Source organism: Pygoscelis adeliae, unplaced genomic scaffold (assembly GCF_000699105.1).
Source record: "Pygoscelis adeliae isolate BGI_AS28 unplaced genomic scaffold, ASM69910v1 Scaffold303, whole genome shotgun sequence".
NCBI classification, from domain to species: domain Eukaryota; kingdom Metazoa; phylum Chordata; class Aves; order Sphenisciformes; family Spheniscidae; genus Pygoscelis; species Pygoscelis adeliae.
The window spans coordinates 652,844-666,743 of NW_008824367.1; the positions used below are offsets into that span (position 1 = coordinate 652,844).

The 13,900-nt window shown below is 44.3% G+C and overlaps 1 protein-coding gene across 1 annotated transcript in view; it reads left to right on the forward strand.

Annotated features, from left to right (window-relative positions):
• Nucleotides 1–12,174, forward strand: part of ADPGK (ADP-dependent glucokinase) — a 76,312-nt gene extending 64,138 nt beyond the window's left edge. The window contains exons 2-7 of the mRNA XM_009319917.1: nt 2,676–2,901; nt 4,157–4,219; nt 4,479–4,599; nt 6,497–6,693; nt 7,542–7,640; nt 8,649–12,174. Coding sequence (XP_009318192.1) covers nt 2,676–2,901; nt 4,157–4,219; nt 4,479–4,599; nt 6,497–6,693; nt 7,542–7,640; nt 8,649–9,197 — 1,255 coding nt within the window. The 3' untranslated portion in view covers nt 9,198–12,174. The remainder of the gene's footprint in view (nt 1–2,675; nt 2,902–4,156; nt 4,220–4,478; nt 4,600–6,496; nt 6,694–7,541; nt 7,641–8,648) is intronic.
• Nucleotides 12,175–13,900: the final 1,726 nt, after the last annotated feature.

Here is a 13,900-nt window from a genome sequence, read left to right on the forward strand (position 1 = left end):
CCGCTCCGGTCCGCCGGACGGGCAGGAGGAGAGGCGCCTCGGGGAGCGTGAGGTGGTGCCGTGCTGTTCGACCTCACGCCAACGCGGCTGGGCGCTCACTGGAGCTCCTGCCCGTTCCTTAAACCGCTCTGTTAATTTTCCAGGCCTGTAGTTTTCCAGGCAAGGGTGTTTCCCCGAGAGAGCCGCCGGCGAGTGCGGCACCTGCCCGCTGCGTTGCTTAACCAGAGGTGGACCTCGGCTGAGGGGATTAATGGTCCAGAAAACTCACGTATTGGTGATTTAAGTGTGCTGCACGGTTCAGACCCGGTTGGCAAGCCCGTCTCTGGAGACCTTATCCCCGGCTGGCTTGCCTGTAAAACAAATTGAGATACAGAGAATGTCTGAGGGACTTGGAGCTGCTGGCCCACCCCAGGAAGGTGGCAACTGGGGAGCACGGTCCAGCAATAAATAGGTACAAGAGATGAGTTTATAAAGCGGGGAAGTGAGCGAAGCCTTCATGGCAGGGGAGAACTAACCGAGTCAAGGCAGAGGTGCAAAGGACGGAGGTGAGGGAGGGAAGGGAGAGGGGAAAGCAAGAGATGCTGAAGACACCTGTGCGTGCACAGGGAAATCCAACACGCTTTCTCTTTTTAAACTGGAAGGAGGGTGAGGGGAAAGTTCAGGAATATCGCATTGATCTTAAACGCTGGTTTTAAGTCTGATCATTAATCTTGCCATTATATATAGCTCTTGACTCACTTTCTTTTAAATATAAGGACATGACAGGATAACTTGACTTTGACTAGAAGATTCGGCCTTCAAGTGTTGGAAGAAGTTACTCCGCCTCAATGGCTGCGTAGCCGGTACAGTGTTAGCTGGAGTCTGTCTTGCTCTTGCGTCATGGTTGATGCAGACTTTCTCCCGTGAATATATGACAAAATAGCTTTTCCGGTGCCTCATTTAGTCCTCTCTTTTGCCACGCCTTCACTGGAAAAGAGCCAGGTATCTTCGGTTTGTTCCTTGCTTTCTTCTCTGCTTTAAAGCAACTGAATATATATAATATATACAGACACACCAAACGCACGGGGCCTCAAAGTTCAACAGCAAAAGCAGTTCATTAGTAGTATATCCCTGCTGTTAAGGGAGTTTATTAAAAGCATGAAGTGTGTTAGCAGAAGAATGGCAGGGAGGGAGAAGAAAGACAGTTGGAAGATGATTAGAGGTGTCTCACTTGAAAGAACTGTGACTTGGTTTATGTTCCCTTGCATCTTTAATTAAAATATAAAATTGCTGACCTTTTACCGCGGTGAGTTTGGGGCTAAAATGCTGCTTATTGTTTCTTTGGTTTTCTTTTTCTCTGCTGTGTGAGGGGATTTGTCTCTCTCTCGTGTATGAGGTGATGCACAATACAGAGGATTTCTGAGCTGGTTACCTCATGCACTGAAAAGCCTCAGGGTTTTTAATGTCCTTTATTTTGTTTGATGCAGCCTTCGTGTGTTGCGGCTCAAATCATGCGTGAAAGGTCACTGATGGGGAAATACTAAATGGCTGTGCGTTTCACGCTGACATGTAGGCAGGCGTTGGCATTTGGAGTGTCGTGTGGATAGACACAGAGCAAGTTAGAGATCCTGCAAAAGTTTTATAGATCGTTTGGATCCCTGTCAGGGAAGTGTGGGACAGAGGAGCAGAAATTGCACTTGACAGCAGTTCCAGAAGATGCTTTAGTAATTGCTGGTATCATCTCAGTAAATATTTGGTATATATTGGTATCTCTCTGAAATCAAGGAGTAGAAACAAGGGCAAGCGTTCATAAACTTTCTTCCTGGGGGCCCGGTTCCAGCCGAGAAACTTTCCTGTTGTCTAGTCTGAATTAGCCTGTGTTTCAATTGATGTAATTGAGAGGAGATGGGGACTGGAAGATTTGAGCCGCAGGTTGGACTATGCGTAAAGTCTAGGTCTGCTGAAATGGTTCTTATTTCTTCCTAACTATTGCAGGATTTTTCTCCTGTTTCCACTCTTTGAGAGAAGGCGGCATGCTATTTCTGGAAATTTGGGATGGTCCTTTTGAAATTGCAGTTTTCAAATATTTCAACTGACAAATTGCTCTCTTGGCTTCTTGTAAACAGAACCAGCCTGTGGGGGTGGGTGTGTGTGGCTTTGGTTATTGTTAGGAGTAGTTGAAACTCAGGAAGCTGATCTAGTAGACTTAAATACTTTCAGTTTTGTTTTTAACAGTTTTGAATTGCATGCACATTTTAAACACAAAATATATATATTTTTTAAAAGCTTCTTTATTTTAAGAATTAAAAATGCTATTCTTATTGTGCCTATTCTTTTTTTGAGCAAGCCTAAGGCAGCAAATGAAGTACAACACGTACCGCAACATACGCAACCACCTTTGGACCACGCAGCTTACTCTTTCTTGCTTTAATTCAGCAGAATGTTAGAAATCCCTCTCTCCTCTGCAGTGGTGGAGCGCCATAAAAGCATGTCAAAAGGAGAACGCTTTAGTAGAGAATTTCAGGAAATGCGAATGCCTCTGTAGTTTTCTTTTCATTTGGTTGGTTGTTTTCCCCCTTACCGTGAGGGCTGTGAACAGCAAACCACTGGCTGGGAAGTGATCTCATTGTATTCTCTCGCAAGTGCCCTACGGTACGTGTGGTTTTCCCAGTATGCGTTTTCCTTCTCTCTTCCAGCGTCAACGCCTGCGTAGACGTGGTTCTGTCCGGTGTGAAGTTGTTAGAGGCGCTCGGTCTTGAACCTGGGGATGGAAAAAATCATGCGGTCTTGAACTCCAGACAGGACCTGAAAGAAGCATTCGCTCACTTCATGGAGAAAGGGGCAGCCGCCGAGCGCTTCTTCAGCGACGCCGAGTCTTTCCATCACATTGCACGGGCAGCCTCCGAGTACCCTGGCGCACAGGTATGTCTTCCACCTGAAGATAAGCTTTGAGAAGCACGTTTCTTATTTTCTGCATCGTTGGTGACTTCCGTTCTCTGTCTAGTGAGAGTGCAAATCGTTTAGGAAAGAAACGTACGGTATCGCTCGAGTGTGTTTGTGACTTTCCACGGAACTCTGCGCCTGCTGCAAATAGTAGGGGTTTGAATGGCCTGTCCCCTGCGTACTTTCCCAAAACTGAAATGTCAGTCTAAGATGCCTCTGTAAGAATACTGTTACACGGGAGCCAGATGGGGCTGATGCTGTCTGTAAAAGGCTCTAACATCTTGTAATGATGCAGGAACTGAGGAAATAGATCCAAGCATTAGGAGTTGTAAACACTCCGATCAGCTTCAGCTACTTAACACAGGACTTAAATTCTCTCTAGGAATGATGAAAAGAAATCAATACTTTTTTCTGGAGCCTCCCTTTCCAAAAGCAAAGTTTTGGTGCTCTAATTTATACTGGGTCTTCTGAATCCAGCTTGATACCTTGCTTGGCAGTTAGCTAATTTCTAAAAACTGCTTAATGCTGCCTTCTATGCACTTCACCAGCTGCTTTTGAAAATGAGGAAGAGCTCTAAATGCCTTTTATTGGTCAAGACTTTCCTTTGTTGACTTGTTTTCTCACCACGTTTGCTACGTCGGCTTTCTGGAGTCACCTGATCATTAGCTGTATCCTTCTATAGCCTGTTTTCTGTCACCCCTGAGTGCCTGTGATCCTCATGACAATCTATATTCTTTCGTTTCAAAGCTCACATCAGGGTTTTCTTACTTGAAAGTTTGACCTTTCTTAACTGAAGAAACTTTCACGGTTCTGCACACTTCCTGTGGGCGCAGGTAGCAGGTTTAACCTCGATTTCAAACTGGAGGAGGTATTGCTGCAGTTTTTAAATGACTGCTGGTCAGCCTTGCTAAAAACCCACAAGTTACCAACTGCCACAGAAAAGTTGCACAGAAGTAGGGGCTGTTTATGCTACGAATGAATTGATTTGTACAGGGTTGTGAGTTACCTGAAGGCGAATATTTAGATTTTAAAAAGTCAGAGAACACTCAACTTGTTGAGACCTCGCAGAGAATTGTAAAATTGTTTTGCCTTCGGCCCCAGAAAGCTTTATTAACTTCTGTAATGCTAGACCCTTTTCTAAAAAGCTGAACTCTCTAGCCTATGCTGAGGACTAAGCATGTATAAAGCTATCAAAGCAAGGGAATGCCCATACCTGCCTCTGTCTGTTTTACAGCTTTATGTGGGAGGAAATGCTGCTCTCATTGGTCAGAAGCTTGCGACAAATCCAGACCTGAAGGTACGCGTTCCAAAAATTTCATGCTATCTGCTTGTCGTTGAGGCTTAAATTACTTCCTTGTAGATTTTGGGGATCTTGCAGTTATTTCTTAGGTTACGGTGGAACGTATGATTGGCCTTACAAGTTGAAAAGCATAGCTGACTTTTTAAAATTTAATTACTGTTTTTTAAAATGAATTGTCTAGGTGATGCTTACATGCTCTGAAATGCTGGCAAGGGACATGGCGGGGGATCCTTGATTGTTTTTTCTTGTTTTCCAGATCCTCCTTTGTGGCCCAGTTGGTCCTAAACTCCATGAACTACTTGATGACAACGTGGTTGTGCCACCTGAATCCATGCAGGAAAGAGATGAATTCCATCTTATCTTGGAGTATCAAGCAGGTACCGTGCCAAAGGCTGGATGTTAGATGGGAACCCTGAACATCCCTAAGATAGTCCTGGTTTTAAAGTCGTTCTTTTTGAATCGGTTAATTCCAGAAGGACTGTAGGTTATCAGTACTGGCAGCTGTCACTGGGCTAATCCGGTAATTCCATGTGCTTCAGGGAGCTGTGGTAGGTGAACAGACATCTAAAAGTCTTCTGAAACTTTTTTCCTTTGTAATACCATTACTGTAAACACTGACTCCTGCTGCTGTCTTGCTGTCCCTTTGGTTCTGCGTGCTTGTACGCTATAACCTATAGAAACCAAGTGGACTTTTCATTTTGTTGTGGTGCATAGCCTAAGCAGACCCGATGGATCTAATTCTAAAGCTGTATGAACACTAAAACGGTGCAGTAATTTTCTCGGAAAACAGAAAGGAAAACATTTAACCACATGCAGATGAAATTCAGGGTAACCCTAATGTAATGGCTAGAACAACTCTGCATGTATTTTCTTGCTGTTTTCAACCTGAATCATTCCACTGGTCCTGTCTCAATATATAGCTTCAGAAAGAGTTACATTAGTGTGACAGAAGAGGGAGTATTTGGCGAGGAGGGAAGGCAAGAACCACCTTAATTAAACTCTTTCAGCAGCAAAACTAATGTGGAGCAGCACCCAAAGCATGCACTCTGATGGACTTCTGGCTGAAACAAGGTCGCTATAACTGACAAGTGCTGTTACACAGCAGCACTTGTAAAATTACACTAATCTCTAAGTAAATCTTAATTTTTCTTGCTCAGGGAAGCATCCTCATTAGATGACACATTAGTATATGATGTCTCCTTTTCTCAGCATCTCCGTTCTCAGGTGAGAACTGCCCTCCTGATGCAACTCTGGGGATCTTTGTCCTAGACAGAACTTTGCCGTAAGACTTATCTTAAGAGGAGGCAGCGCTGATGGCTGTTAATGCTGTTTTAGTGGCTTATTCCGTACATGCTGGTCATATTCCCCATAGTATAACCAGTATACAGTCTGGGAGAGCTGAGTGAACAAGTACGCAGGCTGGTTCTAAGGTGGAGATCCTGCCTATAATAGCCTCAAAAACGCTTGTGTCTCAAGAGCTTTCTGTTCAAGCTGCCCTTTGGGACCCGTGTTTATTTATTCCCTTACATTGCTTTCTGTCCAGTTATCATAACTGGCACAAAGAACTGCCTCCTGCCTGAACAAAGATGCGTGTACTGATGGGGAGAGCTGCCGGAGGGCTGGCCAGTTGGACTGTGGCTTGTGTAATTTGTACCCTCTCTAAGCTCGCTGTCGTTAACCCTGTTGTCTCATGGCTCAGTGTCCCGGAGATGGAGTCCATTTAATTTGTGATCTTATCCAGGAATAAAACCGTTTACACGTACAGCACTGATGCAGCTCTGTTCTGCAGATCATTTCTGGGAGCTGCGCAGTCAGGAACAGTAGGAGCCATGAGACTTTTCAAGGTGTACTTTCACGATACAGCTTGAGTCAAGCTAACAGGTGGTTGTTGCCAGAAGGGGAAGGTCTCCCCCCTCTTTGCCTATCCTGCACACTCCAAATGTTTGGCGTGAGCTGGCTGTGACACTCACCTAATTGCATGATAAACTAAATCAACTGATTAAAACATCACAAGGCTTGCAAAACCAACCAAACAAGTATTGAATTTTACTTCTGATCAGACAGGCATCTAAATGAGGCAGAGGGAGCGAATGAAGAGAATGAATGAGAAAGAGCAAGACTTCTCTTGTGGCTGGCAGTAGCTGTTAGTTGGGCACAGTCACACTGTGAAACCGTGCCTTCGGATTCCAGCAGGATATCCCAAAACACTCTCCAGATACGCGGTTTGATTTCCTTCTCTTCTGAGTTAACTTGCTTCTGTTTGTTTCACCCTAGGTGAAGAGTGGGGACAAGTGAGAGCACCCAGTGCCAACCGCTTTATCTTCTCCCATGACCTATCAAACGGCGCCTTAAATATGCTGGAAGTGTTTGTGTCCAGCTTGGATGAATTTCAGCCAGATCTTGTGGTACTTTCCGGACTTCACATGATGGAAGGCCAGAGCAAGGAGATGCGGCAGAGACGACTTATGGAGGTAAGATACTTGAACGCCAGCGTCTCCTTAATTCCCATTCCAACAAATGCTTTGTGGCAAAGTCTTGGTTTCCCAGGTTTGAACTTGTAATTAGGCTGTGTCTTCAGATCTCCCACAAATCTTTTCAGTATTGCATGCTGAAAGAAGAATGTGAGCTGTAGGAATGGCAAAAGTCTAATCCTCTAACACTAATGTTTCTTAGATTCAGTGGGTTGTCTAGGGGGAAAAAAGGTATGGTCTGGCTGGAGTACGTTGACATAGTTACTGGAGCTTATCTAGTGGCTAAATTACACTTTTTCTATCCCAGATGCTAAGATAATCAAGGTTATAATCAAGACTTGCGTTCCTTAACCAGCATCTATGTTAGATAATCCAAAAGGCAGCTTTCTCACCTGAGCCCGAAGGAGCTACACCAAGTTTTCTTTTTATTTACAGATCATTGCCTGTCTTACAGCTGAGTGCCCTTCCTGATGCAATGCACCAGCCTTTTTTTTTTTTTTCTTCTTTCTTTTCCTCTGTTCTAGGATCAGCTGTTCTACAGCTGCTTCAGATTTGTGAGGCTTCTGAATTAGTCCATTAGAAAAGTGCTGAGTTGGGCGCAGATTAGGGTTAGATACAGTTTTCCTACTCTGGGATTCCGAAAACGAGAAGTTGGTTTTATTTCTTCCCCTTAGCAGTACGTTCTGGCACTTGTCAGACATCTCATTTGGAATTGTGTTTAAATCCATACACAAGAAGATTAAAGGATGTGTATCTCAGTCAAAACCCCTTTGTTCTCTCTGTTTCTTAATGAGTATGTGTTTTAGGGTGGGTTGTTTTTTTTTTTCTCTCTTCCTTTACCCCTGTAGGCTGTGGCCTCCATCTCTGATATCCCTACTGACATTCCCATACACCTGGAGTTGGCCAGTATGACTGATCAAGATTTTATGAGCAACATTATGCATCAGGTAACGAAAATGAAAGGACATGCTCTTTTTACCAGTTTCCTTTTCTTCAGTATCACAATGCACAGATTGGTGGATGAATATAGAAATGAAAACTTAAAACGAGGGCTAACCATTTGAAGATAAATTGCGAACGTGGGTTTAATGTCTGCTGTTGCATTCGGAATGCTTCGGTTTGCTCTACTGAGCTTACCAGCGTCTCCTCTGTGCAGCGAAGGAGAACTGTAATGACTTAGCAGAGGACAGATTTGTTTTCTTTAGCTCAGAGAGAGTATTCCTTATGGAAAGGTCTCGCTGGGAAGTTTCATTTAGGAGGTATCTTAAAATGCTCTCGGTTGATCATCAGACTGTTTTCAGCAAAGGGGTAAGGATTTTTTGCAGATCTGCGTTTATTCAGCAACTGTATTCAGTAAAAATACCGTGCAACGCAGCTGGGCTCTATTCTCTGATACAAAGATTTTTCACAGTCACGGGGGGAAGGTGACCCAGGAGAATACTCACAACTCCACAAATACAAGTAACTTTGGTTTAGATTTAGCAGGCCTGCAGGTTTTTCTAGAAAAACCAGGATTTGAATTTGAGCTGAGTTTACAATTTAAAAAAAACCTCGATTTCTTTGCAGAATTTCTTTCCTGCAGATCCTGACGGTTCCTTTTTAGCTTGACACAGCTGTAATCTCAGTGTTACGAGTGTTTGATGGGGATTTGATGTTTTGTTACTCTTTAATGTCAAAGCGTGAGTCTAGAAAATGAATTGCACAAAATGAGCGTGCACCCTTGGCGTGAAATGTTTTCTTGGCTAAGTAATTCTTGCAACTTGTTGAACTGGGGAAGCTTGTGCAGTGACTTTGGCCTGCATCTCTCCAGGAAACTGGGTGCTCTCTTCTGCTGAGCACGCTGGCGACAGAGCCAGTAACACAGTATTGTAAAAACAATACCCTGAATGAGGAAGACCAAAGTCTGAGTCTCTCTCTGAAGGAAAAGACTGTTGTTCCTGTGTTTCTGTTAGCAGGTCTTTCCCCTGGTGAACTCCATTGGGCTGAACGAACAGGAGCTGCTGTTCCTCACGCAGTCTGCCTCTGGTCCCCACGCCTCCCTTGCTTCCTGGAGCGGAGTTCCCGACGTGGGTGTAGTCAGCGACATCCTCTTCTGGATCCTGAAGGAGCACGGGAAGACAGCGGACCGGGCCTCCGATCTCACGCGGATCCACTTCCACACCCTGGCCTATCATATCCTTGTCACGGTGGATGGGTACTGGGGTAACCAGGTGGCTGCTGTGGCTGCCGGAGCCAGAGCAGCGGGGACTCAGGCCTGTGCGACCGAAACCATCGATACCAGCAAAGTCTTTCTTAAAGCTCCTTTGGAGTTTGTGACCTCCCAGATAGAAGCACCTTCTAAAATCTCTTTAAATCCAGATGAGCCAGTGGTGCATTGGCACAGAGAAGGCATCTCATTCCATTTCACTCCCGTTTTGGTGTGTAAAGACCCTGTCCGGACCGTGGGACTTGGGGATGCTATTTCAGCTGAAGGACTGCTATACTCAGAAGTGTATCCTCAATAGAAGACTAAGACCCTCCTTTTTCTCCAGTACTGTACGGTGTCTGAGGAACCATGGTGTTCTCGTTAGGATTTCAGCCAGTGGTGAAAAGGAATAGGAACAGAATTGGGGTGTGGTGTGTTTTCTGGATATAACTGAAAAAGAGCCAAAGAATAATTCCAGGTATAAACTGTCAGATACATTCCAGTCACTCGGCAGTGACTCGAACGCTTCACACTTAGGTGTGGACGTCTTAGTATTTAATGTGAAAATTGGCTTTGCTTTGTCTTAAGCATGGGGGGAGGGAAACAAATATCAGAATCCCTGTTTGGCTTAGGTTTGCTGTTTGTAACTCTGAATGGGTCTTGTCTGTTAGTGCTGGAAAGTACGGCAGCCAGGAGAATTTCCTGCGTGTGGATCCCAGGGAGAGCACAGCAGTGCTCGGCCCTGTCTCGCCTCTGATAAATTAAAAATAAAAGGCTCTTGCATTATCTCCTCACAGCACATTGCTATGTGGCAAGAGCAAACCTTCCGCTTGCTTGGTGTGATGATGAAATCTTTTACTGATGAGATTACCTCTCAACCTCAGTGCCCCTGGCACTGGAGGGAGCCAGAGTCCCAAAATGTGATGCGCACTGTACCTACTCCTTAAATGCACAGAGAAAACTTGACCTAAGGCTGTGTACATTATTTTGGGTATCTGTTGTCTCTGTGACTAAAGGTATTCAACTGATGAGCCCTAGTAGTCTGTGCTTAGTTTTCGGGCAACTAGAAGTGACGATAATCAGGGTTTATATTTGGGGAGACAGCTTTATTTTCTTGCCAGGTAAACCGCAAAACGTTACCTGTGTTTGCTGTACACTAAATACCAAGAGTTCCAGCCAGGGGGGCTCACAGCTGGTGTTCTTTGCTAACGGTGGGTGCTTATATCTGGTGTTTTACAGAAGAGCTATTGAGCTATTGAGACTAATTTTTTTGGTTTGAGAACAGTTGTGCAATTTTCTTCCGTTTCCCTGCCTTCCATTCGGAAGGGTTAATTTATTAGGGAAGGTCCCTCCGGAGGCTCAAAAGCTGCAGCAGCGTTTTCCAGGTAAGCCTGAAGCGAGGAGGGCTTTTTTAGGGTTTGGGTTTTTTTTTTTTCTTTGACTAGGTCATTGAGAGTTTCTTTGCTCTGGACAGCCTTTGAAATTAAAAAAATAGAACCATGTATCCTTGTTAAATACTTTGCTTATATTTTTTCCTCTTCATAGTCGCACACTATGGATTACATAGCACCAGCATTCTTTTTTGTCTCTTTCCAGCACGGTTTTGTCTCTGTCCGCTTCCAGGAACTTCAAGCGTATATGCATAGCTTATCATACACATTTTCTTCAGTATAACTGAATTAAATGCAATCGGCATGTCTATGCTTGCTTGTCCTGTACCAGAATTTGGAGGAGGAGGTTGCTTTAGGTCAGTCTCTGCATCTGAACGGAGGGGAGGAGAGTCTGTATCACTTAGGCTGGAGTGATCCGTTTCAGTAACGCTGTCGTATTGCTGTCAGTGATGTTCTCCTGTTGGAAAATGCCACCGTGAATGCTCTGTAAGGATACAAATTGACAGCAGTTGTAACTTGTACTGACTTAGCACACAATGCTGTCTGTCAAGGGATATTTAACTTCTGCTTTCCTTCTGAGCAAAGTCTTCCGTGTTGTACCGGAGGAGAAATACAGTCAGCGCTATGCTTTCCTGCAGCTTATCCCATCCCGATCTTCCATTGAGTCTCAACATTTATCTCGGTGCGGGATCTTCTTACGACTGGAAGTATTTCTATCCAGATTTTTTTTTTATTGTTATTGATAAATTGTAGCATGGGACTTGGAGTTCTGCTTTTAGTCTTCCTACAGAAAAAAATAAAAGAAATTCTCCTTCCATCCGTCTAAAAGGTCTGAGGCCGTTAGCAGGGTTATTTTGCAACCTTTGATCATAGCCGCCTGGCACACCACCCCGGGGACCACCAAAGGGCACGCATCCTGCCGGCTGGAGAACTGATCCTTTGCTTACGCTAGGTCCCACTTTCCTGACACTGGGCCAAGCTGTGTGGATTCTCGAGTTGGAAGCAAAACAAAACTACACACACACAAGCTGTCACTAGCAACGGTCCTGCTGCTGTGTTTCACTTCTCTCTTCCAAAAACATTTGCAGGGATGCGAGGCTGATTGGACTGGCATCGCCTTATGGCCATTTAAAATCACGTAACTGCACTAACAGAACTTGTCCAAGGGTAAGTTATGCTTGGATTTAACAGCAGTGTCACAGGCCTAAATTATCGCGCCTTTTTTTTTTTTTAAACTACTTTGAGTAAATAACTGCTGTAAACAAGTATGAAAAAGGGGTTTATTGCTTAGAATTCATCTGGGCCTTAAAGCTAAACTAATTAGTAGTAGTATTATTAACTCCTCCTTCCTGCTGCTCCTGTTCTTTCTCACCAGGTTCTTCTTTGGCCTGTTGTCGGTGCACTGCGAGTGCCTGGCACCGTGAGTCACTTCTCAAATGACAGTAGCTCGTGATGTCTAGACTGCTGCTCTATCTATATATCTGCTTTGATCAGGCATACAGAGCTCACCTGGTCACCAGATTCACTCACCAAGGATAACTCTTAACAAGCGTGACCTGTTACTCAGATATGCCGTTGGTATCCCTGATTAAGGTTTGAAACAATCTATATGATAATAAACCGGAATTGAATGGCGGGACCCAGCAGCCTGTCTTCGCTTCATGTTTCACCTGCTGTGAACACGATGCGCTCAGCCTCCCTCTGCCTTCCAAACTTAATTACAATAATGGTTGCAGAGTCTCTTGAAATCCTTTTCCTGCACGTGTAGGCTGTCTCACACCTCTGCACCGCTTACAATAGCGACAACAAAGAAAAGCTGCTTTGTCTTTAACAGACCTTGCTGAACAAGAGAAATGGAAATAGCTAGTGGGGTTTTTTGGTCTGTATAGGGGAAAAAAAAACTAGTGAAATTCCTACTGCTTGATTGTGGGTTTTGTTGTTTGGTTGGTTTGGATTTTTTTGTAAAATACAGAAGTCCTTAGTAGGTGAGAGACTTTTAAACAAATTTATCTACTGGATTATAAAAATCCAGATCTCTCTTCACCATGAAGAAACAGAAAAGTTGCAAAAATACCAAAGCTTCAAAACCAGGCTTGAAATGATCTCTGCTTTTCCTGATCTTCTCTGTCTCTACAAATTCTGTTTGTTCTCGTGTGTTACTCGCACCTTGAAATCCACAGTGGCTGCCTCAAACCTCAGCTAGCCTCATGCTCCTGAACAGAAGGGTTTCCACTGGAAACGTTATTCACACACAGTTTGCTGAAGATGCAATAGATGAGCTCCTCCCCGTGACAGTAAGCTAGCGGCTCTCTAGATGACAAAACTTGAGCACGTTGATATTTCCACTTCTATGTGCCTGTAGCCAGCACGGCCACGCTGGGTTTGGGTTTTTGTCTTACCCTTGATCAAAAACGAGCAATGCTTCGTCGTATCTTTTCTGTGTATGTTGCTTACGGAAGGTCAAGTGGTGGATTATTTGAGATGCGTGAATCACAGGAGGCTGGCAGGCTTCAAAAGGTCCTTCTCACCTGTGCCCACGGTGATGTGCGATTGCTCCCCGGCCATGGAAGAGCCCATCCCACATCCAACTCTTTCTTTCCCGTTTAAAGGCTCTTTATTTTTTCCCCCCTCTCCAGGGGAGTTTCACAGCATTGCCGAGGAATTACTTGATTTTCTTTACTTCTGTGTTTCTTGGTTATCTCCTGTTGCGGCGTGTGAGATCCGGTTAAGTTTGCTCTTTTCTCACGAGTTCCTTTTTACAGAAATGGTGCTGAAATTTTCTTCCTTAGCTTTTATGCCTTGCCTCTAGCAAAGACCTCATCCACTGCTTTGACCCTTGTTAGATGTTGCTTTAGAGCCCAGCTCCACTTCTCAGCTACTGGAATCCAAAGCTTGGATAGCAGCAGAGCACTAGGTCCATTTCCAAAACCTAATGGAAAACTGTCCGCAGCCTGTATGTATTTGCCATCCGTTATCTTCTGCCCAAGTTTATTTTAAGACTAGCCTAAGGTAGGGGTTGCTTTTTGTAGCCACCTCTGTAGTACGCCTCCCAACGACAAGAACAGAAATCAAAAGTAGATTTTAAACTGTGAAATCCGCTGATGCTAGTTGTGGTTGGATTTTTTTTTCTTATTCTGTACTGAATTGTCAGGAATAATGTGCCACAGGGTGACCCTTCCAGTCATGTCCTGAGAAAAAAAGTTAAAATGAATACTGGGACAGCTTTTGCGAGAATGGTACAAGGCAACAGAACTCTTTCCAGTTACCCTAAAAGTTGTTTACACCTCTGTGCTGTCGGGCTCTTTTTTTGGAGCCTGCAGCTTAGGTGAAAGCTGATGCTGTTGTCAACGAGCGAGCAGCTAAACTGTCTCTGCGTTGGTATTTGGCACTGGCTGCTGATACACGTGCTTGGAACGATCTGTTCTCCAGCAGTGCTGTCAAGTACTTCTGTCACACAACGTGCCGCGTTGCTATTTCTGGTGTAAGGAAACTCATCAAGTTTTTGAGTATGTTTGGAAGAACAGTATAAAAATGGAGGAAAATACTGAATTTATATTTTTCTGGCTTTAGTTGGAGCGTTCTTATGTCCTGCATTAAATCAGTATTTGAATGCGAATGTTTGTTTCAAGCC